Source organism: Herpailurus yagouaroundi, unplaced genomic scaffold (assembly GCF_014898765.1).
Source record: "Herpailurus yagouaroundi ecotype Mexico unplaced genomic scaffold, PumYag 28, whole genome shotgun sequence".
In the NCBI taxonomy this organism is placed as follows: domain Eukaryota; kingdom Metazoa; phylum Chordata; class Mammalia; order Carnivora; family Felidae; genus Herpailurus; species Herpailurus yagouaroundi.
The window spans coordinates 1,814,696-1,840,746 of NW_024412376.1; the positions used below are offsets into that span (position 1 = coordinate 1,814,696).

The following is a 26,051-nucleotide window of genomic DNA, read 5'->3' on the forward strand; positions in this document are numbered from 1 at the left end:
AATATTTAAAGTAACTGACTATAGACTTTGTGAAAGTTGTGCACCTGTCTTGCTTTCAATATTAGTTTCTCCCATAAAGAATAGGAAATTAACATTTAGAATGATTCTAAAAAGACCATTTTGTTTTTTGTGACCAGTTTTCCAAAAAGGATTTATAAGATAATCTGGTGGAGTTTATAAAACTGTTTCCTTAGAAAATAGTTCTTCCCATTTTTATCTCCCCCTCCCTCTCATTTGGTACTTGTTAAACACACAAGATACATACCTAGATTTGGATATATAGGAATTATACAGATTATTAAAAATAGCTGAACTGTTACAGTGGAATGACCACAGGAAGTGACTTTCTTCCTTTGGTCAGTTTCTCTGCATCTCCTAGCCCCTGAGAAATGAGATAAAGAAAGAAGTTATATTGAGAAGTCATGGTAGTTCATTACCACACAGGACCTTCTAGATCATGTAGTCAACAAACAAACTACACAAAACAAATGAGAAGTTTGCAGTCAGAGGATAAACTAACTCGCTCGAAGCAATACAAATAGATACTAGTACTTATTTTAACAGCTTTATTTAGATGTATTTTACATGTCATAAAGTGCAACCTGTATACAGTTCAATGGTCTTTCATGTATTCAGAGTAAATATAATTGGATTATCACCATAATTAATTTTAGAATATTTTCATCATTCCAAAAGCTTTAGCCATCCTTTCCCATTGTCCCCTTTCCTGTTCCCTACCCCCAGCCCTTGGCAACCACTAATTTACTTTCTGTCTCTATAGATTTGGCTACTTTGAATATTTCGTCATTTCATTGAAATGGGATCATATAGTATTTGGCCTTTTGTCTTTGGCTTGTTTCACTTAGTGTTTTCAAGGTTCATCCCTGTTGTAATACATCTATCAGAACTTCATTGCTTTTTGTGGCCAAATATATCACATTTTGTTTATCCATTCAGTTGATGGACATTTGAATTGTTTCTGTTTTTTGGCTATTATGGATAATGTTCCATTAACATTTGTGTACCAGTTTTTCTGTGGACATATGTTTTCATTTCTCCTGGGTATATACTTCATTATGGAATTGCTTGATATTATAACTCTATGTTTAACATTTAGAGGAACTGCCAGATTGTTTCCAAGGAGGCCATTCATTCCCACCAGTAGTGTATGATGGTTCTAATTTCTCTGAATCCCCAATTTTCAAAAATTTATATAATTTGTAAAATTTCAGCTGTGAAAATTATGCTCACTTATGTAAAATCCCAGTAATTGATGTTTCTGTACATATTCAGAAACTTAATCATGTTCAGAAAGGTAGGGTCTGGCTTTCCAAAAATCACTGTGGCAGTTAGTAATTCACTTAAACTCAAGTTAAGCCGAATAAACATCCTAAGATGGAGTCCCTTTCATTGCTGTTCTTAGACTGTCAGAGTCCTCCGAGTTACCGTGTCTTTAACGTATACTACTTATATATTGTCTAGCAATTTATAAAGATCTTTTGTATACAATATCTCTTTTAGTTCTTACTAGTCCTTGTGGCATATCATACTCCATTAGTTGTTGCTGGATCTCTAGTAGGTTAAACAACTTCCCCCAAGGTGATTGACTTGGAGTTTAAACCCAGACCTGTCTGACTTTAGAGTTGAGACTTGATAAGTTCTTCATTTCGTTTATTTTATTAATTCAAATAATAGAGGACTTGAGTTTTGCCTCACTGTATCCTCTATTTTCAAGTTTGTGGACATTTTAGTTGCCTTTCAGTTATCTGCAATAAGATCTATTTTATAAGAACCTAGTAATGAAAGATCTGTTTGAAGTAAAATGTGTAACTAGAAAATATATGAAACTCCTAACTCATGTTAACGGAGTTCGCACATTGTAAGAAAATTATATTATTTTGAAGTCTGACATATTAGATGACAAATCATATTTGTTCTTTCCTCTGCCAGATTATGGAAAGAATTATGGATCTACCTACTTTACTGAGGCATGCATTCAGGGAAATGTTTTCAGTCGGGGGCCTTTTCTGGATGTTCCGCATCAGGATAATACTTTGTTTAATGGGAGCTTTTTTCTATCTTATATCACCTCTAGATTTTGTACCTGAAGCCTTATTTGGAATTCTAGGCTTTCTAGATGATTTCTTTGTCATCTTTTTGTTGCTCATCTACATCTCTATTATGTATCGAGAGGTGATAACACAGAGACTAAACAGGTGAAAAAATGTGAGTTTACTAAAATATTTCAGCTGATACGTGAAATCAAACAGAAGGACCCATGGCAGCATATGGCATTTGAATATTATTATATGAGCGTAAAACCACTGTATGACAAACATTTGATTTCATTTGGCAAATGTCTAGCAATATATGACTGGAATTTTTACATGTACAGGTTCTAATATTAAGGTTAGAATTATAATAATAATTTATAATTATATGCTGATTCTATGTTGTCTATGAAGTGTCTGGAAAAAATATGGAATTATATAAAAAGGGATGATTTTTATATCTTTTTTTTCCAAAAATTACTCAGATTAATTGGATGTATATAGTAAGATATTGTTTTACAGTTTATCCAATTTATCCTTCTCAGTGAGTACCTATATGGTAATATATTGGTATGAGATACGTTTAAATATTTTTGTTACAATAAAATATTGAAATATTGGGGGAAGGTCAGTGTTTCTTTCAGTACTAGCTAAGTTTTATGTACTTGGAGCAGCTGTGCTTTTCCATTCTGATATAATTGTTTGCTAACAACTAAAAGTGAAAGAAGAAACTTGAAGTTTATAATTTGATTTCATATACTAGCTTATAAGACACTTCTTAATCAATAGAAGAATTAATAAGATATAAGACGTTTATCTCCAGTCAGCACTCTTGATTTTCTCACTTATGACATTTAAACAAGAGTTTGGTCCTTTTATAAGAATAGTATATACAAGTAACTGTAAAAGGAAATTTTTTTCAGGAACCTCTATAATACTGCAAACACATAGTAGTTTGATGCATTTCTAAGGAAAGTAGATTTTCATGGCAATGAGCATTAAAGACATTAGGAGGGTAAAGGAACACTATTTAAATTTGACAAGAGAAATTACTGGTGAGCTATACCAACAAAACGGCCAAATTTGCTTTTCTCTGGTCAGAAAACTTTTTAATACTGTCCCTAGATGGCAGCATAGAGCCCAGATTCCTCAGGTCTAACCGAATGCGCAAATGTCTGAAGCAATTCAATAAGAAAAGTTATCTTGCTTTTTTGATAGCTACAGCTTAAGTCCCCAGTGCTCTCATCTGCAATTTTCTGGTTTAGAATATTCAAAACCACAAGTGTTATGAAATCCTAACTCCCTCAGGTGGCACTGCTCATTTGTGAACTGCTCATTTGTGAACTAGTCCTTGATGCTAAGGGTTAGTGTTGGATCTGTTACCTGCAGTCACTGATAGTCATACTGTCCGTTCATGTATTAGTGAGCCTCATTATGTAGTGATAGGGAGAGGAAAACCAAATCTATCACATTCTCTCAAGTTCATCAGACTAATTAGTCATTAATTAATGAGATGCTGAATGAAGTATCAGTAACAGTGTTTTCTAATTTGGGCCTAGGACAAAGCTGCTTGTCATAGAGAAAAAGTGCTTAAATATAGCACATTATAATTAAAGCATTTCTTGCATACTTTTAATTTTATCGTTAGGATAGTTATGTGAAGGCCTTCCTTTTCACAGATGAAACCCATATGTTACAGGTCAAAGTTTTTTTGCCTGAAGCCACACACAAATAAGTGACTGAGCAGGTATTATACTCTTAGTAGACTCCCTAGTATGGGTTCAAGTAGATCTGAAGGTTATGGAGAGGGGAAGCAGGAGAGAAAGTGGGATCCTTGGGAAGTCTTTCAGAACACATTGGAGTACCATAACTTAGGTGATCCTAAAGGAAAGGTCTAGAAAGGTTATATACCAAGACTTCATGAATCCTAATTCTACACTTCCAAATCAAATGTCTAATACAGACAGTGGCATGCTTCATAGAAAACATTTCAGCGGCAGTCACAAGTTGAAAAGCTAATGAGTTAAGAGGTTGCTATACTACCATTTACCAGACTAGAAATGGATTTTTCACCAATTACAGATTTGGTATAGGGCTACAGCAGTGTCATTTTTTGGAAAGGATTTAATTTTTTGTGCATGTATTCTGCTTCGCGTGTCATGTTTCTAGTTACAATTTTATTGTAATTTTTGGAATTCCTTCTAAGACTTTCCTGGTAGAGGTGTATTGTACCAACTTTGTAACATACAAAAACACTATATAAAGTGAAGTCTTATTAAACTAAAAAGGGAACATGTAGACATCTCAGAATTTTAGACCTGCTTATTATGTCCTCTTTACTGATCACTGGTAATAAACATGTAAGGGATCTGAGAGAGTATTTAAAGTAAGTAGCCAATCAGTGTTTTAAACATCATAGTAATACTTCTATGATTCAGAGTTAGATCATATAAATCAAAAGAACTATTTGGATTTTTGTAAATAGCAATATTGTAACTTTCACAAAAACACGGTCCGACCCCAGGAGCAGAAGATAACTTTGGGCAGCTCTGTAGGGAACAAGATGAAGAAATAATTATTATAACTGTCCACTAGAACAGTGGTTTCAGCTACCACAGTTCTCAGCTTTTGAGAGCAACAAGAGACGAAAAGACTTTGTCAGTCCCTGTGGCTGTGCAGATACATACCTCACAGGACTATTTCAGCGGACTCGTGGTTTGGTCCAAACTTTGTGATTTAAGTTGTCAAGCGGATATTCTTTTGAATAAAAGCAACATATCTAAAATTAAAAACTTGTGTTATATTCCTTTCTTCTAATATTTGCTTTAAAATTCAGAACTCCTGAAATAGCATTCCTTTTCCACTAATGGACGTCTGATGTCTCATCACATTTCGTCTATTTTTTTTTTAATGTTTATTTGTTGGGGTGCCTGCGTGGCTCAGTTGGTTGAGCTCAGGTCATGATCTCACAGTCCGTGAGTTTGAGCCCTATATTGGGCTCTGTACAGACAGCTCAGAGCCTGGAGCCTGCTTCCAATTCTGTGTCTTCCTCTCTCTTTCTCTCTGCCCCTCACCAGCTCATGCCCTGTCTCTGTCTCTCAAAAATGAATAAGCGTTAAAAAAAATTAAATGTTTATTCTGAGAAACAGTGCACATGCACAAGCGAGGGAGGGACAGAGAGCAGGGAGGGGAGGTGTTGGGTGGGGGAGGTGGCAGCTAGTCTTAAACAGGCTCTGCACTGTCAGCATAGAGCCTGATGCAGGACTGGATCTCACCATCTAAGAGATGATGGCCTGAGCCAAAGTCAAGAGTTAAGACTGAGCCATGCAAGTATACCTCATCACATTTCTAATTAATTATGCTTAGGTATTGTTAAATTGAAAAAGCAGAAATGTTTTGTTCTTGAGGAAAATTCTTTAATCTGGACAATCTATTCTGGACAATACAGGTGAATTAGAAATTAGGCCTGTACCCTGATTCCCCACTCCTGTTTCTTTTGAGTATATATTTGATAACTGATTCTTTTTTTTAACTTATTTTTTTAACTTTAATTCCAGTATAATTAACATACAGTTAATATTAGTTGCACATAAATACAGTGATTCAACAATTCTATACATTACTCAGGGCTCAACATTATAACTGTACTCTTAATCCCCTTCACCTATTCTACCCATCCCCCCACCCATCTCCCCACCAGTTCTCTATATTTTATATAGATATGTAATATTTAAGAGTTCTGGTTAAATAGGGATGCCTATATCTTTCTTAGATGTTTCTTAACTTCCATAGGAGTGAAATCATATGGTATTTGTCTTTCTCTGACTTAATTTCACATACCATTATACCCTCTAGATCTATCCATATTGTTGCAAATGGAAAGATTTCATTCTTTTTTATGGCTGGGTAATATTCCATTGTGTGTGTGTGTGTGTGTGTGTGTGTGTGTGTGTGTGTGTGTGTGTGTATACATATATATATGTACATATATATACACTATATATATATATATATATATGCACACACACACTGAAGAAGTTAGTGTGTGTGTGCGTGTATACATATATATGTGTGTATACATATATATGTGTGTATACATATATATATGTATACACGCACACACACACTGCAACTTCTTCATCTATCAGTGGACATTTGGGTTATTTTCATATCTTAGCCATTGTAAATAATGCTGCATTAAACATAGGGGTGCCTATATCTTTTTGAATTAGTATTTTCATTTTCTTTGGGTAAAGACCCAGTAGTGGAATTGCTGGATCACATGGTAATTCTATTAATTTTCTGAGGAACCTCCATACTGTTTTTCATAGCGGCTGCACCAGTTTGCATTCCCACCAACAGTGCAAGAGGGTTCATTTTTCTCGACCTTCTCATCAACACTTGTTTCTCAGGCTTTTGATTTTAGCCATTCTGACAGGTGTAAGGTAATGTCTCATTGCAGTTTTGATTTGCATTTTCCTGATGTTTAGTGATGTTGAACATTTTTTTCACATGTCTATTGGCGATCTGTATGTCTTCTTTGGAGAAATGTCTGTTCATGCCTTCTGCCCATTTTGTAATTGTATTATTTGCTTTTGTGGTGTTGAGTTGTATAAATTCTTTATATATTTTGGGTACTAACTCCTTATTGGATAGATGATTTGCAAATACCTTCTCCCATTCAGTAGGTTTTTTTCTTGTTGGTTGTTTCCTTTGCAGTACAGAAGCAGCTTTTTATTATTATTTTTAGAGAGCGTAAGCAGGGGAGAGGGGCATTCTTTTGTTAGATTTATTTTTAAAGAGAAAAACCTTTTTATTTTGATATAGTCCCAATAATTTTTTTGGGTTTTTTTTGCTTTTATTTTACTTGCTTCAGGGAACATATCTAGAAAAATGTTGCTATAGCTCATGTCAGAGAGAATACTGCCTACACTCTCTTCAAGGATTTTTATGGTTTCAGGTCTCGTGTTTAGGTCTTTAATCCATTTTGAATTTGTTTTTGTATATATTGACATAAAGTAGTCCAGTTGCATTCTGTCGCATGTAGCTGTCCAGTTTTCCTAACACCATTTGTTGAAGAGACTGTCTTGGGGCACCTGAGTGGCTCGATCAGTTAAGCATCTGACTCTTCATTTTGGCTCAGGTCATGATCTCACAGTTCCTGAGATTAAGCCCACATTGGGCTCTGCACTGACAACACAGGGCCTACTTGGGGGTCTCTCTTTCTCTCCCTCCTGTGCCCCTCCCCCACGCTCTCTCTCTCTCAAAATAAATACTAAAAAAAAAAAAAGACTCTCTTTTCCCCATTGCATATTCTTGCCTCCTTTGTTGAAGATTGACCATATAATCGTGTGTTTATTTCTGGGCTGTCTATTCCACTAATCTATGTGTCTATTTTTATGCCAGTATCATACTGTTTGAGTATTACAGCTTTGTAGTATATCTTAAAGTCTGGGATTGTGATACCTCCTGCCTTGTTCTTCTTTCTCAAGCATGGTTTGGCTATTCTGGGCCTTTTGTGGTTCCATACAAATTTTAGTATTATTTGTTCTAGTTCTGTGAAAACTGATGTTGGTATTTTCACAGGGATTGCATGGAGTCTGTAGATTGCTTTGGGTAGTACAGACATTGTAACAATGTTAATTCTTCCAATCCATGAATGGTGTACCTTTTCATTTACTTGTTATCTTCAGTTTGTTTCATCCATGTTTTATAGTTTTCAGAGTATAGATCTTTCACCTCCTTGGTTAAATTTATCCCTAGGTATTTCATTCTTTGTGATGCCATTATAAATGGAATTGCTTTCTTAATTTCTTTCCGCTACCTCATTATTAGTACATAAAAATGCTACAGATTTCTGTATATTGATTTTGTATCCTACAACCTTAATATATTCATTTATCAGTTCTAGTAGTATATTGGAGTCTTTAGGGTTTTCTATATGTAATATGTCATCTACAAAAAGTGACAGTTTTCTTTCTTTTCAATTCAGATGCCTTTTATTTCTTTTTATTGTCTGATTGCTATGGCTAGGACTTCAGTACTATTTTGAATAAAAGTGGTGGGAGTGGACATCGTTGTCATGTTCCAGACCTTAGGGGGAAAGCTCTCAGTTTTTCACCATTAAGTATGTTGCTGTGGGTTTTTCATATATGGCCTTTATTATGTTGAGGGTTTTTATCATGAATGGATGTTGTACTTTGCCAGATGGTTTTTGTACATTTATTGAAACGATCCATATGTTTTTGTCCTCTCTTGTGATGTTGAAATGTTCTTTTCTGAGTCTGTGTCTTTATGTTTGCACCAACACTTTCCTTCACCACTCTTTGAAATACTAAATGTACTGATGTACTCCAGGCTCTTCTATTTTGCTAAACAGCAACCCAAAAACCTGGGAGTGGGTCAGAATAGGAAAGGGCACTCAAGTTTTTATGGCTCTAAGACTTAAGAGTTTCCCAGGATCAGGCCAGTGGGCTCTAAAGGCTACTTTAGAAGCTATATTGGAAGCTATATTATAGAAATAAAGACAATCACTGAACTTTTGTTATTCTCCCCAAACCAGACCATCTTCATGGCATTAGTATTTGTTTCAAGCATTGAGATACTGACTACAAGCAAATTTGAAGTGTTATCAGTCGCTGTCCTCTTCATCCACCTGCATCTCCTGACTTGTTCCATGTCCCAGAAGGGTGCACGAGAGGAGTAAACACCTTGTTAGAAACACTGAATGTGTTTGGACACTGTCCCTATTCTTTCAGACTAGTGGTATTTAGCTGTAGGCCTTTTTTTTTTTTTAGAGCGAGAGAGTGAGAGACCACAAGTGGGGGAGGAGCAGTGAGAGGGAGACACAGAATCTGAAGCAGGCTGTCAGCACAGAGCTCGAAGTGGACTCAAACTTGTAAACCACCAGATCATGACCTGAGTCAAAGTCAGATGCTTAACTGACTGAGCCACCCAGGCACCTGTAGCTGTAGTAGGCCTTTTGAGGGGAATATAGTTTATGTGATGTAGGTGAGGGCTAAGGGCTAATGATGTTTTAAACTTACTGGTATAGGGGCACCTGGGTGGTTCAGTTGGTTAAGCATCCAACTTTGGCTCAGGTCATGATCTCATGATTCATGGGTTTGAGTCCCGCATCAGGCTGTGTGCTGACAGTTCGGAGCCTGGAGCCTGCTTCAGATTCTGTGACTCCCTCTCTGCCCCTCCCCCACTCCCTCTCTCTGTCTCTCTCTCTCAAAAATAAATGAACATTAAAAAAAAATTTTAACGTGTATCTAATAGTTTACATTTCAGTTTGTTTAAAAACAAATTTTTGAAATACCTGATATTCAGATCAAAACACTAATAACCCTTCTAATCAGTCTTAGAGAAAATCTGTGTATCTACATGAAAATTAATCTTTGTTTCACTAATTCTAGAATACCAGAGTGGAAGGGACCTTACAAAAACAGATGAAAGCTACTGATAGCTCCCTAGAAAAATGCATATATAGGGGCGCCTGGGTGGCGCAGTCGGTTAAGCGTCCGACTTCAGCCAGGTCATGATCTCGCGGTCCGTGAGTTCGAGCCCCGCATCAGGCTCTGGGCTGATGGCTCAGAGCCTGGAGCCTGTTTCCGATTCTGTGTCTCCCTCTCTCTCTGCCCCTCCCCCGTTCATGCTCTGTCTCTCTCTGTCCCAAAAATAAATAAACGTTGGAAAAAAAAAAAAGAAAAATGCATATATACACACCTATGTATGATTTTCTTTCATTTTCAGAGGATTCAAAGACCTTGGCATTCATGGATTTCAAATTAAAAATTCTTCATTTAGTCCCATAGCTTTTATTCTACAGATAAGGATAATGAGAACCAGAGAGAATGAATGCTAGGTATTTTTAATAAAAGTTTATAGAAAAGGAAAGCATAGTTAGATAGAAATTAAAATCTAAACTTTTGAGATCAGTGAGTTTAAAACATGTTCAGTTCTTATGTCAAAACAAGTGGCTTACTTCTTTCCAGTTTATCAAACAAGAAGACAAAGTTAAGCCTTCTACAATAATTGTGGCACAACTTATCCTTTTAATGTCAAGGGTTTTCTTTTTTCCTTAAAAACTGTATTTATCGGGGCACCTGGGTGGCTCAGTCAGTTGAGCGTCTGACTCTTGATTTCGGCTCAGGTCATGATCTCACAGTTTGTGAATTCGAGCCCCATGTCAGGCTCTGTGCTGACAGCATGGGTCCTGCTTGGGATTCTCTCCCTCCATCTCTCTCTCTCTCCCTCTCTCTCTGTCTGTCCCTTGGCTTGCTTTCTCTCTCTCTCTTCCAATCTCAAAATAAATAAACATTTAAAAAAAAAAAACAAAACTGTATTTATCTATTTCCTTAAAAAGCCTATTAGTGAACCAGCTCTTGGCCTTTAAGACTTTGAAAAACATCAAACTTCTAACCAACCTTCCTCAACTTACCTATTTATTCTCATTCCCTTAAATGGTCATATAAAGCTAAGATATAAATTCATTTTTGATACTTATGTAAGGAGCCAAATGAAGACATCACATGAGCGTATAAATATCTCCATTCTCTAAAAGAAAGGCAATTTTACATATTTTATATAGCCCTTGTTTGCTTAATAAACTTTTAGTTTATTAAAGTAGAATAAACACGAGATTTTCTAAATCATCAGGGTCAGATGATGAAGTATCATAAAGTGAACACACTATTTAGCCACCACTTCAGTCAAAACACACATTACCACCATCCGGTAAGCCCCCTTTCATTGCCTCTCTCCCCCAAATAACAACTTACTGACTTTTACCTGCCTTTTTTACTCTACAAAAAAATAGGATCCCATATTAACTTTTGTGTGACTTCAATATTATGGGTGTAAAAACTATCCATATTGTTGTGGGCCATAGCTTTACTTTGTTGTATAGTATTCCTTTATATGACTATACCACAATTTATTCATTCAACTATTAACAGGCATTTGGATAGTTTCTATCAACTTTTTAAAAAGGCAGATGGTCATCTTTGAAAGTAAAAATGTTTCCTCACAGTCACCCTTTGACAAGTTGAGAACAGTTATGTGAGCCTTAGGAAATGTTGAGAAGAACTGGATAAAGGAGAGAAGAAAACCAGACAATGGTTGTAAATTAGTTTAGAAAAAGTGAAAATTATTGTTGTATTAAGTAAATATTTTTAAGCCATGCAGAGTGAAAATTTAATTTGGGGGGTGTTTTAGAAAGAAAAATTCAACATCCAGTTCAATTAATATTTTAAAAATTATATACAATTTACATGATCAATTTACCATTTTGAAGTAAGGAAAAAGGATTATATTCAATAATAAAAATGTAGATTTCACTTCCAAATTATAGATAGCTAGAAGAAAGAAAACAGAAAAAATGGGGAGCAAAGGAGAACTTCATGGAAGGAAATCTAACCAAATAATTAATTGACTAGTTTCACTCTACACTGATTAAAAATGATCACAAACCAGGGTGTGTGGTATCTCAGTCAATTAAGCATTAGACTCCTGATTTCGGCTCAGGTCATGGTCTCGTGGTTCTTGGGTTCAGGGATTTGCTCTCTCTACCCCTCCCCGCAAAAATAAATAAATAAACTTTAAAAAATCACAAACCTCAGAAGGGTACTCTGCACTGGCTGGTGATTTTCATGCTTCTTTAGTAACTTGCATTACCAACCTTTGAGAACTATACATTCTTTCTCTTCTGGCACTCCCCAGTCCTACAACCCCATGGCTGATGACCCTGCTTCCTAAATTGCTCCCATCTCAAAATTCCTGTTTTGTGGGGGTTACATTGCTCTCTTCTTCTTTTTTTAATATGTATTTATTTTTATTTTTTGTAGTTTGGCAGTTTTTGTTCTCTTTCTTAAAGGCCATCCACATCTCAGTAAATGCTCAAGCCAGAAGAAATTCAAGTACAAGTCAACCTTAATACCTTGATTCTTTTCCTCATTCTCATATCCATCTGTGAGCAAGTTTTGATGTTTTACCTGCAACATATTCTCAAATCCTGGTCATTCTTTCACCACTGCCACTACCTAAGTCCAAGTTACTTGCCTGCAATGGCCTCTTTACTGGTCTGCTACTCACTTGCACTGATAAACTCTTCACATAATAGAATGGCCTTTAAAAATGTTTAGATCAGGTCTCTACCATGCCTAAAAAGGTTTGTTGACATCCTGCTGCACTTAAAATCCAAACTAACAAGTCACTTATTCAACCTCATTTTATACCCTTCTTCCCCTGGCTCACACCATAGCCTCCATTCAGTTCCCAGGAAATACTGAACTCACAACTGCCTCAGGCCCCAGTACACACTCCCTGTCTGGAGAATGCTCTTCCCATCCTCCCTATTTTCATTCTTCACATTACTAGATTTTTTTCTATTCTTTGGTTTTCAGTAAAATGTTCCCTTCTCAGAAAGACTACCTAACTACCCCAGCTAAAGTAGGTAGTGACCCCTCCTCTAACCTCATTCACCTTTATAACATTCTAATGTATTCAGGTGTCTCAGCACAATGTTATTTTATTCACATTTTTATTGTATGGCTTCCCCTCACTAGGATAAGCTCTATGAAGACAGGTAATGTTAGTCTTGCTCACCAGTATATTCCCAGACCTAGCATAATGCCTGCCACCATAATAGGTACTCAATAAATAAAGGTTAATAAAGAAATGGAAGGGAATAAGGAAGAGATAACAAGATCACTTCTTACTCCTTCACTGTTACCACCGAGGTGTAAGCCACCATCATCTCTCACCTAGGTTACTACAGAAGCCTGCCTACCAGTGTCCTCGCCTCTAAGTTGCCCCCTGATATCTATATACAACACAGTAGAGTGATCGTTTTAAAAGACTGGGTCACTACTCCTCTGCTTAAAGCATGTTCTCCATCTCAGAGTAAAAGTCAAAGCCTTATTACCCTCGCGTACAAGTCCCCATAGGACTGCATCCTGTTTCCTCTGACCTTATATTTGTCCCCCTAGCTCACTCTGCTCCAGCCACACTGACCCTTTACTGTTCTTTGTATAGGCTGGGGACACTGAGCCTCAGGAGTTTTGCCTTAGCCATTCCCTCTGCCTGCAAGGCCCTTCCCCCAGATGTCCTCAGAGCTAACTCTTACCCATTCCACATCTTTGCTCAATAGTCCCTTCTTCTATTAGGCCTGTCCCATCCATTGTATTTAAATTGCAATCCCCACATCGCCACCTAGCCCCCTTCACCTTACAACATTTTATATGGTCAGACTTCTCTGCCTCCTCCAACCTCCACTAGAATATTAGCTTCACGAAGGCAGAAATCTTTGTCTTGTTCACTAATGTATCCCAAGCCCTTTGTGCATAAAACAAGTGTTCAGTAAATATTTGTGGGAATCAACTGATGAGTAAAGAATTTCAGTGAACTCTTAAAATAGACTTCAGTTCACAAGCACTTATCACATTCTGATACTTCCTGCACAGCAAACCATGGAGGAAATTACTGCCTTTGAGGGTAAGAGGCCATGAGGGCCTTATCAAGAACAATAAGAGAGACGGAAAGGGATGGATTTAATAACTATTTACTTATTCTATATTATCCTCGTCATCAAACGGATGTAGAGGGTGAGAAAACTAAGGTTCCGGTTTAAGCAACTGAATAGATAATTCAGACAATAATCCGAAGGCAGAAAAATTTACATAAGAAATAGAAGACTTGGTAGATCATAGCATTTTATTGAATTCAAGCAGCAGGGTGTTGAGTGAGAGGAAGACAGAGGATGGAACCCTGGGGAAGCAACAAGATTTGGCGGGGGTGGGGGGAGGGAGAAAAAAGTTTAATAGAGCACTGGAATTTGTCAACATCTCGCTATCCGGATTTCCAGACTCTGATCTGCATAGAGAGGAAGGGCACGCAACAGGAGGCAAATGGTGTGAAAATAGCTTGCACCAGTTCTAGAGTTCCAACACAGCAGCACCTGGAGATCATTACAGCAATGAAAGCCTTCAGAAGTGAGAATGAATGTTTTCTCTCATTGTTAAAATTCTGGCAGCTGAGTTCTCACAAAGCCTGTGATACCTGAACGACAGGTAATGGGATGAAGACTAGCGATGTGGGAAAGGGATCCAACAAAGTTTCACAAATCATATACCATCTGTGGCTGCCCTTTTAAAGAAATGGGAAGAATTACCCAACGACCTCAGTTTTACATCTGTCCCCCTTTAGGCCACCAGATCCAAAGACCGTACTGTTCCTCACCCTAAACCGTCCCAGAAAATATTACACAAGAAAACCCAACACGTTGCAAAACCTGGTCCTACAATCACGCTGCTCTCCCCTCCCCACTCCTCCGCACGCATGTCTCCCTTCGCCCAAGCACCTCCTTTCTCCTTTCCGGAAGCTAGGAGGCCCCACCCACATCCGCAACGCCGGGCTTTAGCCAATGGCCTGCTTCCCAAGGAACGTTACCTCTGACCTCGGGGCTAATCAGAGACAGTGGGACAAACTCCTCGCGAGAGGTGAGGTTGAAGCTGCCTCCGCCATCTTGGAGATGGGAGACGGGCGATGGCTGTGGTTCTTCTGCTAATGCAAACAACAAAACGGGCACATTAGTCAGCCCGAAAGAGGTTATCATCACTGTATCTGGTGACCAAAGCTACACAAGAAGCGAGGGTGTCAAAGCCCAGCGCGGCGACACTGATAGCTTCTCCTGCCTGCTGGAGAGGCAGAAGTGAAGTGACTGAAAACCGGAAGGATGGTGCAGTCCTGTTCCGCCTACGGCTGCAAGAACCGATATGATAAGGATAAGCCCGTTTCTTTCCACAAGTAAGTACCCTGCGCCTCTCGCGGGGCTGGCCCCAGCTGGGGTTGGGGGCGCGCGGCCGGTTGGGCTCGGGGGCGGAGCCAGGCGCGTGTCCGCGCGAGATTAATAAGGGGGGCGGGACAGGGGCGGGGCACGACCGGATCTTCCTCACTGTCCGTCCTGGCCGCGAGCGGTGGGTGTGCCCGCCTCTGGTAGAAGTTCATGCAATGTCGCCCTGGGCTGCGCGTTCTCGGCGCAGGTCGCCGTGGCGACCGTTTCTCGCGCTCGAGGGTTGGAACCCTTGCGTGAGGTTAGCCCGCGTCCTGCGGTTGGAGTGTTCGGGACCTCGGAGCTATGTCTCACGGCCCAGCGCAGGTCGTGAGGTCCTCCAAGCCGAGAGGCATCTGGATTTCACTCCTGGGGTAATAGAGAAACCAGGTGGTAATAACGCCTTAGAAGTAAATTTGAAATAGAAACAAAAACCTTTAAAATCCCGAAGTCACTCTTTTTCGTTGTTGCTGTGGATGGGAGGCCGGCATCACAGAAATTAAGGATTGATTTTGGCCAGAATTTCAGGGAGGATGTCTTCACCCAGTTTCTAGGAACTAACTTTTAAGGACCCCTAAGTTTTAGAGAAAGCTTCTGGTACTACCAGGATGAATACTTAATGTTTTCAGCGGACAATAACGATAACTTGGACAATAATAACACAGGTCATAATGAAGTGTCATAATAAAGGTCAATATGAGTTCTTATGGGCACCTATAGGAAGCCCTTAGAAAAGAACCTGCCCCACAACTTTCAGGGCTGTTTTATCCAAAAAGCGCTACAGTTAGAGGCCTAGAGGGGAAAATGTTCTTTTGAAAATACGAAAACTGCAAAATGGAAAGACTTACCGATAATCAGATGTCTGCAAAATGTGACACGATGGTATTTTTATTCAGCCAAATACAAATTTTATTACATTTACGTTATTTTGTTTTGCGAAAATTCCCCACCCTGAATAGATGGTAGCTAAGAAACTAGAACCAGTGGTCAATTATAGGAATTATTCATAGGTAAATAATTACAAAAGCAAAATTAAGTATTCCTTCAATTTTTGGTGGGATTCGTTTTGTGTTTAACAGAGCGTAGATGCATTTTTATGTTTCATATGAGAGGGACCCTATAGAAATGAGTGCTTTGCAACATAGAAAGATCTTGAGTGTTGATGTACCACCACCACCAACACCCCTGGCCCCCCACCTCCAGGAGGAGCTAGAACACTAACACTTGCAAGATTTACTTCAGTATTTCCTGGTATTACTTAATTGATTTATTGGAATTTCTGAAAGCTGATGAATTGACTTCCAGTTCTTTGAAAGTGTTGGAATAAGTCAGAAGATGGTGACATGGTTACATACAGTTTGCTCCCCACAACCACATTTCTAATTTATGCCAAACACTGCAAGGTGCTGGGGTTACAAGGCTAAGTAAGACAAAGTCCTCTTAATATGCAAGGAATCTAAAATCTAAAGAAACCTAAAAATATGGAAAACCTTTCATTGGTACTGGAAACTAAGGATGGCATTCACACATCAGAAATAGTTTCTTCTGGCTGTCAAACAATTGATTGAATCAGAAGAAGGGCTGATCTGCCTCCCATTCTTACCTATAAAGAACAGTTTTTTGAGAGTAGATGGGAATACCTTGACAGAATCTCATAAACAGCCTGAGCATTGTAGTCCTTGAGACAGGAGGCCCAAGGTGCTGAATTGTACCAGTAATTGCTAACATAGTTTGTATTTCTGTAGGCCATTTCCAGCAGGATCTTCTAGGAGTACTTATTTTCCCAGTTTCTACACAGTGGCCCAGTGGCAGCAACTGTGCTGGGCGAAGAGAAGAACTGTCCCAGGATTGGTTAGGTCTTCAGAATATAGCAGAGTCAGGCTGTAGCATACCTTACATGGAAGAGAAACTGGAACATATAGTTGAAACATCTTTTGGCTTCTTTCCAGTCTCCCCAGTTCACTAAATACTTGACTTGGAAAAGTAAAATCACAATAAATTTAAACTCTTCTTAACCCTCCTTATTTGGGCCTAAGAGACATATTCCAGTTGAGTTCAAGGTAAATTCAGATAAATAATATTCGTATGCTGGAATTAAAAACAAATTGGAAGACTAAAATAAATACAAATTTTAAAAATTAAAAAATAAAGACTTCCCAAACCTGGGGAGAAACTTGGATATCCAAGTTCATGACACTAATAGACCACCCCATTTCAGTTCCAGTCTTCTCCAAACGCATACATACATACATACATACATACATACATAAAATCTTGTATTTATCATTTTGATTTGACTATGATTTGATTAATTCATTATGTCAGACTGATCCTAAGAGAACTAAAACCTTTTTTGCAGTATGTAGATATAAACATGCAATTTTATTTTTATTGGTTAAAAAAAATTAATAACAAATTCACCCCATAGTATGTATTTTACTTGAAACTCTTAGTGTCTTTGACATAAAAAGTTAAACATTAATAAATGAGAGAGGAGCTACATGATTTATCTTTGTGTATTTAGATGTGTGTGTAATATCTGTATCAATTAGTGAAAGTCATTTACTGTAACGGAGAGAGACAAGCAATATTACTACATATTTCTCTTGACCCCCGACCTCCCATCATCTCCTCCTCCCATTGCACGGCTAACTTTTAATATGCATCTTTTTACATTTTGTAAATTTTTATCAGCCTATCTTGTTCAAATTGTATACATCATTGTATCTGACATTCTCGTAACTACTCTGTGATCAAAAGATTCCTATAAAAAATACTGCTTTTTGGGGGCGCCTGGGTGGCTCAGTTGATTAAACGTGTGACTTTGGCTCAGGGCATGATCTCGCATGTCACGAGTTTGAGCCCCGCGTCTGCGCCCTGCGTCGGACTCTGTGCTGACAGCTCAGAGCCTGGAGCATGCTTCAGATTCTGTGTCTGCCTCTCTGTCTCTCTGTCCCTTCCCAACTCATTCTCTCTCTCTCTCTCTCTCTCTCTCTCTCTCTCTGTCAAAAACAAATAAAAACATTTAAAAAAATTCTTTTTAAAGCAGTATTTCTTTTTGTTTTTAATTTTTTAAAATGCTTATTTATTTTTGAGAGAGAGAGAGATAGAATGCGAGCAGGGAAGGGGCAGAGAGAGAGGAAGATAGAATCTGAGGCAGGCTCCAGGCTCTGAGCTGTCAGCAAAGAGCCCGACACTGGGCTCGAACTCCCTAACCCTAAGATCATGACCTGAGCCAAAGTCAGGTGCTTAACCCACTGAGCCACCCAGGCACCCCTAACAAATACTGCTTTTAAAAAAAACAAAAATTCCATGCTGGGAGGGGTGGTTTACCTCCCACATTAGTGGATGGTCACTTTATTTATAGGATCTTTAAAACAAGTACATTCTTAACTAAGGTGAATAAAAGCACAACTAAAAACTGTCAAAAAAAAAAAAAAAAAGAAAGAAAAGATAGCAGAGCTAGTGTTTTAATCAAATACCCCTTAGTTTGTTAATGCCAATGTAAGATAGTTTTTTTCTAAGCAGGAAAGTCGAGATGTGCCTTTTTTTTCTTTTAAAATAAAGTCAGAGAACTGAATTATCTCTTCTTCTTAGGTTTCCTCTTACAAGACCCAGTCTTTGTAAAAAATGGGAGGCAGCTGTCAGAAGAAAAAACTTTAAACCCACCAAGTATAGCAGTATTTGTTCAGAACACTTTACTCCAGACTGCTTTAAGAGGGAGTGCAACAACAAGTTGCTGAAAGAGAATGCAGTGCCCACGATATTTCTCTGTACTGAGCCACATGACAAGGTAATATGTGTTTTAAAATACTGGGTTTTCTATTTATAAAATTAATTTGTTTTTATTGTGGAAAATTCAGATCAGTGTTAAGAAAATAAATGTTACCTGGAAGCCATCACTTGTACATAACCACTGTTAACAACGATATACTATTTAAAAATACAAAATGCAGTTTATTAAAAGTTAAACATCCTCACACTAAGAAAGTCAATTTAGTTTTGTAACTTACTTGAAGATCACTTTCTACCCCTACATATATGTTAATAAGTTTTGGGTTTCCTTTATCAGTGACAGTTCAGTTTCAGAGTTTTTCCCCCTCAGTTTTAAGTGCTTAGTATTTTATTAAATCTCACCAGTCATTCTTTCTCTTTCTTGGATCCCATTTCTACTCCAGGTGGAAAAGTGTAATTATTAGAACTTAAATTTTTTTCTTATTTTAGAATATTTCCATATCAAGGATTTACAAAAATCTAATATTCTTTTGTTTTTAATCCAAGTGTAGTTGACACATGATGATGTTACATTAGCTTCAAATGTAAGCATACTAAATAGACTGATCTATATATTATGCTACACTCACCACAAGTGTAACTACCATCGGTCACCATACAAGGCTATTAAAATACCACTGACCATTGTCCCTATGCTGTACCTTTCATACTTGCGACTTGTTCATTCCATAACTGGAAGCCTGTATCTCCCCACTCCCCTCTACCCTTTTGCCCATTCCCCCTATCCCCTCTGCTCAGGCAACCATCACTTTGTTCTCTGTATTTATGGATCTGTTTCTGCTTTTTTGTTTGTTTTTTTTCATTTGTTTTTTAGATTTCACATATAAGTGGAATCACATGGTATTTATCTTTATCTGAATTGTTTCACTTAGCATAATACCCTCTAGGTCCATGCATGTTGTCACAAAATGGCAAGATCTCATTCTTTTTTACAGTGAGTAATATTGTATTGTGCATATGTGTGTGTGGGTGTACATATATATGTATGTATAGATATATATGTAAACACACAAAACATTTTCTGTATCCATTCATCTATTAATGGACATTTGGGTTGCTTTCATATCTGGGCTATTGTAAAAAAAATATGTTTATGCAGTAAACATAGGGGTGCACATATCTTTTCAAATTAGTGTTTTCATTTTCTTTGGGTAAATACCCAGTAGTGGAATTATTGGATCATATGGTAATTCTATTTTTAAGTTTTTGAGAAAATGCCATGCTGTTTTCCACAGTTGCTGCATCCGTTTGCATTCTCACCAACAGTACATAAGGGTTCCCTTTTCTCCACACTTGTTATTTCTTGTCTTTTGATAATAGTCACTTTGGCAGATATAGTGATAACTCATTATGGTTTTGATTTTCATTTCCCCTATGATTAGTGATGTTGAGCATCTTTCCATGTGTCTGTTGGCCATCTGTATGTCTTTGGAAAATGTCTATTCATGTCCTCTGCCCATTTTTTAATTGGATTGTTTGTTTGGTGTTGTATAAGGTTTTTTTTTAATTCTTTTTTCTTTTTTTTTTTAAGTTTATTTATTTATTTTGAGAGAGAAAAAGGGAGAGCACATGAGTGGGGAAAGGGCAGAAAGAGAATCCCAAGCAGGCTCCATACTGTCAGTGCAGAGCCTGACAGGCTCGATCCCACTGTGAGATCATGACCTAAGCCAAAATCAAGAGTCAGACGCTTAACCAACTGAACCACTCAGATGCACCTTGTATAAGTTCTTTATATATTTTGATTATTAGCTCCTTATCAGATATATCATTTGCAGATATCTTTTCATATTCAGTAGGTTGCATTTTAATTTTGTTGGTGATTTCCTTCACTGTGCAGAAGCTTTTGGTTTAATTCCAATTGTTTGTTTTGCTTTTGTTTCCCTTGCCTGAGGAGACATATCTAGAAAAATGTTGCTGGGGCACCTAGGTGGTTAAATGTCTGACTTCGGCTCAGGTCATGATCTCACTGGTTGGTGAGTTCAAGCCCTGCGGCAGGCTCTGTGCTGGCAGCTCAGAGCCTGGTCCTGCTTCAGATTCTGTGTCCCCCGTCTCTCTGTCCCTCCCCCGCTCTCTCTGTCTCTCTCTCTCTCAAAAATAAATAAACATAAAAATTAAAAAAAAAAAAGAAAAATGTTGCTAAGGCTGATGTGAAAGAAACTACTGCCTATGTTTTCTTCTAGGATTTTTATAGTTTAAGGTCTCACACTTAGGTCTTTAATCCATTTTGAATTTAGTTTTGTGTATGGCATAAGAAAATGGTCTAGTTTCATTTTTTTTCATGTAACTGTGCAATTTCTCCAGCACCATTTATTGAAAGTCTGTCTTTTCCCCATTATATATTCTTACTCTCTTTGTTGTAGATTAATTGACCATGTAATCATGGGTTTATTTCTGGGCTCTCTGTTCTGTTCCATTGATCAATGTGTCTGTTTTTGTGCCAGTACTGTACTGTTTTGATTACTACAGCTTTGTAGTATATCTTGAACACTGGGATTGTGATACCTCCTGCTTTGTTCTTTCTTAGGCATGCTTTGTTATTCAGGGTCTTTAGTGGTTCCATACAAATTCTAAGATTATTTGTTCTAGTTCTGTGAAAAATGCTCTCAGTATTTTCATAGGGATTGCATTGAGTCTGTAGATTGCTTTGGGTAGTATAAACATTGTAACAATGTTACTTCATCCAATCCATGAGAATGGTATATCTTCCCATTTATTTGCATCATCTTCAATTTGTTATATCAGTGTTTTATAGTTTTCAGAGTACAGGTCTTTCACCCTCTTGGTTAAATTCATTCCTAGATATTTAATTCTTTTTGGTGTAATTATAAATGGAATTGTCTTAATTTCTCTTTCTGCTACTTCATTATTAGTGTATAGAAACGACTGATTTCATATATTAATTTTGTATTCTGCAACTTTACTGGATTCATTTATTATTCCTAGTAGTATTCTGTTGGAGTTTTTAGGGTTTCCTGTATGTATTATCATGCCATCTGCAAATAGTGACAATTTTACTTCTTTCTAATCAGTTTAGATGCCTTTTGTTTTTCTTGCTTGATTGCAATGGCAAGCACTTCCAGTACTATGTTGAATGAAAGTAGCAAGAGTGGACATCTTGTCTTGTTTCTGATCTTGGAGGAAAAGCTCTCAGTTTTTCACCACTGAGTGTGATAGCAACTGTATGTTTTTCATATATGGCCTTTATTATTTTGAAGTATGTTCCCTCTTTTTTTTTTTTTTAAATTAACTTATTTATTTTGCGAGAGACAGAGTGAGTAGGGGAGGGGCAGAGAGAGGGAGAGAGAGACTCAAGCAGGTTCCACACTGTCAGCCTGGAGCCCAATGTGGGACTCAAACTCATGAACTGTGAGATCATGACCTGAGATGAAACAAAGAGTCGGATGCTTAACCAGCTGACCCACCCAGTTGCCCTGAGGTATGTTCCCTCTAAAGCAACTTTATTGAGATTTTTTATCATGAATGGATATTGAATTCTGTCCAGTGCTGTTTTTGCATTTATGGAGATGATCATATGATTTTATTTTATTTTATTTTATTTTATTTTATTTTATTTTATTTTAGAGAGGGAGAGCATGAGCAGGGTGACAGGGACAGAGGGAGAGAGAGAGAGAGAGAGAGAGAGAGAGAGAGAGAGAGAGAGAATAAATCTTAAGCAGGCTCCACGCTCAGCACAGAGCCAGATGCAGGGCTTGATCCCTTGACCCTGGGATCATGACCTGAGCTGAAGTCAAGTCACATGCTCAACCAACTGAGCCACACAGGCACCCCTAAATGATCATATGGGTTTATCCTTTATTTTGATGATGTAGTGTTTCACATTGATTTATGACTATTGAACCATCCTTGCATCATAAATTCCACTTGATCTTGGTGAATGATCCTTTTAATGTATATTGAATATTTAATGTATTATCTAATATGCTCATTTTATTGAGGATTTTTGCATCTGTGTTCATCAGGGATATTGTCCCTATAGTTTTCTTTTGTTGTAGTGTCTTTGATTTTGATATCAGGGTAATGCTGGCCTTATAGAATGTATTTGGAAGCTTTTCTTTCTCTTGTATTTTTTGGAATAGTTTGAGGAGAATAGATATTAACTCTTTAAGTATTTGATAGAATTCACCTGTGAAGCCATCTGGTCCTGGACTTTTGTCTTTTGGGAATTTTTTGATTACCTTTTCAATTTTGTCACTAATGATTGGTCTTTTCAGATTTTCTATTTCTTCTGATTTGTTCTTGGAAGGCTGTATGTTTCTGGAAACATATCTATTCCTTCTAGGTTGTCCAGTTTGTAAAAAGTCATTCTTAAATTCCACAGGTGGATTCATTTATTTATTTATGTATTTATGTATGTATTTATTTATTTATTTAATGTTGATTTATTTTTGAGAGAGAAGACAAAGCATGTGTGGGGCAGGGGCAGAGAGACAGAGAGAGACACAGAGTCCAAAGCAGGCTCCAGGCTCCCAGCTGCCAGCACAGAGCTTGTTGCAGGGCTCAAACCCACGAACCATAAGATCATGACCTGAGCTGAATTCGGACGCTTAACCAACTGCGCCACCCAGGCACCCTGGGTAGATTGTTTTAAACTGTTATTTGTAGTTACTAAACTTGAACATACTCTTCATTATCGTTGTAGAAGGAAGATCTTCTGGAGCCACAAGAACAGCTTCCCCCGCCTCCTTTAACACCTCCCATTTCCCAGGTTGATGCTGCTATTGGATTACTAATGCCTCCCCTTCAGACCCCTGATAATCTCTCAGTTTTCTGTGACCACAACTATACTGTGGAGGATACAATGCACCAGAGAAAAAGGATTCATCAGCTAGAACAACAAGTTGAAAAACTCCGAAAGAAGCTTAAGACCGCACAGCAGCGATGCAGAAGACAAGAACGACAACTTGAAAAATTAAAGGAGGTTGTTCACTTCCAGAAGGAGAAGGACGACATATCAGAGAGAGGTTATGTGATTCTACCAAATGACTACTTTGAAATAGTTGAAGTGCCAGCATAAAAAAATGATATTTGTATTGGTTTTTAATGGGGCAAAACCACATACCTTCTTCTAGCCTATAAAGGAGTTTAATTTGAAAAAATAACACTTGATTACTTGTATAAAAACAATTCAGAATATTTTTTTAAAAAAATAAATTAGATATATACTGTAAAATTGTAAATTTTTTGTTTGTAATTTCAGGGTTTTTACATTTTAACAAAATATCTTAAAAGTTATAATCTAACCTCAGAACTCCAATGTAAGTTGGTTTCAAATTGAGGAGTTTTGTTTTTTGAGTATTTAGAAATTTAAAAATTGAAAGTAAAGTGAATGAGAACAGTACAGCAAGGATGATTTAAGTTTAAAATGTAAAATTAATGCAGTTTATTAAAAGAATTTAGTTACATTATAAATCAGAAGTATAAGTCAGATCACGGGACATAACTTCTCAGAATATATATATTCTTATTCACATATTCTTATTTGTAAAGTCAGAAGATTTGTTTATCTTTCTTAATCACTTGTCAAAGATAAATTGACAAGTCAATACTTAAAAAAATTGCTTGTCTTCAGAGCATAAAATGAAGAATCATTCTATACCTAATCAATATTGTTACATAACTTTATAAAGGATGAATTTTTTAAAAAGTGGGTCCATCTTTTTTTTCCCCACTGTCTAGCATTATTAAATTAGAAGTGTATTTCCAGTGGAAGAGACATTCTTCATTAAATAAAGTAAGCATTGTTGTTAATAAAGTAATAAAAACGGGGGCCTGATCCATAGTATGCCTTTTTCTTTCACTACCCCCAAGCTAAGGAGCATCTAGTTTCCAACTGTAGTTATATCCGTATCCAAATCTCTAATAAATGTGTTGTGTCAGTAGAGTTTGATTTGTACCGTAATAGGACTAATTGATTTTGGTCAAGTCTTCACATAAAAAAGGATTTCTTCACTTTTAACACAAGTTAGAAATTATATCCCATTTACTTAAATGAGTGATTTGTATTCCAGAGGAACTTAATGTGTAGTGTTTATTTTACTGAATGTTGAGATTTTAAACACTGAAGTTTCTGTTCAAACTATGAGTTGTGTTCTGACTTTGTGAGAAGTTTTAGTTATATATTTGAAATGAAAATATGTTCTGATTAAACAAATACTGCCTTAGGAATTATCTACTTAGATTTACAATAACTGTTCCAATTATAATTATTTTATATTTAAAAGTATACTGAGATAGTTGAAGAATAACAGGCCTTTTTAAGGCAGTATTAAAAATCTGAAACAATGACATTCAGAAGTGTCTTTTGTAGATGTGGATTCCAATGTAATTTACTACTGTCCTGCCAGTGGATAATACCGTGATTTTTTATGAACCAGTATTTCAAAAATAGAAAATTATGATCAAAAGATTACTTGACCTTATGTTGTCTGATAACATTTAGAACTAGCTCTAATGAATCAGAAGACTTTCTCTAGTTATTCATGAATCTCATCCCTGGTTTGGAAACCCATGAAATCTCCAAGTAGTTTGTTTTTACATTCCATCTCACTAGCAATTCCTGGAGGATATATGGGTAAACATCTTGCAAAGTATAAATCTATGTAAATTGTCATCTACATAAAAGGAAGTGTGTGTGTGTGTGTGTGTGTGTGTGTGTGTGTGTGTGTGTATTCCCACAGTCAAGAATCCAACACTGAATTGTAAAAGTAGCAATCCTAATTACTTAGCATCTTACCATTATGATTTAACCTGGAGTTACATTCTTTTCCTAACAAACGTAAATCCCTATTTGGAGAGAACTGAGCAAGCAGCATGTATACTAACTGTTTGCATTTCAATAAATTACCATAGTTTAACATAGGGAGTTTGAGGTTACAAGTAGTTATTTCTGAATATGAGATGTAACATTTGGTGAATGCTTTCAAAATTCATTCTGTCTACTGTATTGTTTATTACATTGCCAAGTAAAGGAAAACTGGTCCTTAAAATAGGTCCTGTTCAAGTATAGTCAAACTCAGTCTGAAACAAATGGACAAAGTCTCAATCTGGAACAAATAGGGGGAAGACTCATGTGAACTGCAGCATATTCTGAAAGGTGACATTTAAGGACATACAGTAACATACTAAAATTTCCATCTATGTATAATGACATAATCTGGCGATAATGGTGAGAAGAAATAACTTCTCTAATAGAACTGTTAGGAAAACTATAGACTCATAGAATTTTAGAATTAGAAGGGACTTAGACATGATTAAACACTAGCCTAACCTACAAACCCTACAGAAATCTGTTTGTAAAATATCTGTGATAAGTGGTCATCTATTCTGTTTAAGCAGTTATTCTTATTAGATTC

The 26,051-nt window shown here is 37.1% G+C and overlaps 3 protein-coding genes across 14 annotated transcripts in view; 2 read left to right on the forward strand and 1 right to left on the reverse strand.

Annotated features, from left to right (window-relative positions):
* RNF170 (ring finger protein 170) overlaps positions 1-4,843 on the forward strand; it is a 44,662-nt gene extending 39,819 nt beyond the window's left edge. For all 7 annotated transcript variants that reach the window (XM_040445366.1, XM_040445282.1, XM_040445687.1 and 4 more), the window contains one exon: positions 1,951-4,843. In XM_040445366.1, coding sequence (XP_040301300.1) covers positions 1,951-2,220 — 270 coding nt within the window. In that variant the 3' untranslated portion in view covers positions 2,221-4,843. The remainder of the gene's footprint in view (positions 1-1,950) is intronic.
* Positions 4,844-10,559: 5,716 nt separating this feature from the next.
* Positions 10,560-15,059, reverse strand: LOC121011540 (atherin-like). 5 transcript variants are annotated; one of them, XR_005781658.1, is made up of 4 exons: positions 14,867-15,059; positions 14,502-14,615; positions 14,112-14,198; positions 13,748-14,010 (listed from the first exon to the last, which is right to left on the reverse strand). XR_005781658.1 is itself a non-coding variant. In XM_040446211.1 (3 exons), exons 1-3 carry the CDS (start codon positions 15,057-15,059, stop codon positions 10,582-10,584), a joined length of 336 nt encoding a protein of 111 aa, XP_040302145.1. In that variant the 3' UTR covers positions 10,560-10,581. The 5 variants fall into 5 exon arrangements, 4 of the variants coding, with proteins under 4 accessions (XP_040302145.1, XP_040302220.1, XP_040302268.1 ...); XM_040446211.1 differs by lacking the exons at positions 13,748-14,010; positions 14,112-14,198 and adding an exon at positions 10,560-10,610; XM_040446286.1 differs by having other exon boundaries at positions 13,748-14,198; positions 14,502-14,612.
* Positions 14,578-25,105, forward strand: THAP1 (THAP domain containing 1). 2 transcript variants are annotated; one of them, XM_040445876.1, is made up of 3 exons: positions 14,578-14,858; positions 18,481-18,676; positions 23,339-25,105. In XM_040445876.1, exons 1-3 carry the CDS (start codon positions 14,788-14,790, stop codon positions 23,711-23,713), a joined length of 642 nt encoding a protein of 213 aa, XP_040301810.1. In that variant the 5' UTR covers positions 14,578-14,787; the 3' UTR covers positions 23,714-25,105. The 2 variants fall into 2 exon arrangements, with proteins under 2 accessions (XP_040301810.1, XP_040301893.1); XM_040445959.1 differs by lacking the exon at positions 14,578-14,858 and adding an exon at positions 15,061-15,257.
* The last annotated feature ends 946 nt before the right edge of the window (positions 25,106-26,051 follow it).

Coding starts and splice junctions, on each gene's coding strand:
- THAP1 (XM_040445876.1), top strand. CDS start 14,788: ATGGTGCAGTCCTGTTCCGCCTACGGCTGCAAGAACCGATATGATAAG. Junction 14,859..18,480: donor AAGCCCGTTTCTTTCCACAA/GTAAGTACCCTG, acceptor TCTTCTTCTTAG/GTTTCCTCTTACAAGACCCA. Junction 18,677..23,338: donor GTACTGAGCCACATGACAAG/GTAATATGTGTT, acceptor TTATCGTTGTAG/AAGGAAGATCTTCTGGAGCC.
- LOC121011540 (XM_040446211.1), bottom strand. CDS start 15,059: ATGAACTTCTACCAGAGGCGGGCACACCCACCGCTCGCGGCCAGGACG. Junction 14,616..14,866: donor AGCCCCGCGAGAGGCGCAGG/GTACTTACTTGT, acceptor TGTTTGCATTAG/CAGAAGAACCACAGCCATCG. Junction 10,611..14,501: donor GATTAGCCCCGAGGTCAGAG/GTAACGTTCCTT, acceptor CCTTTCTTTTAG/AGAATGGAGATATTTATACG.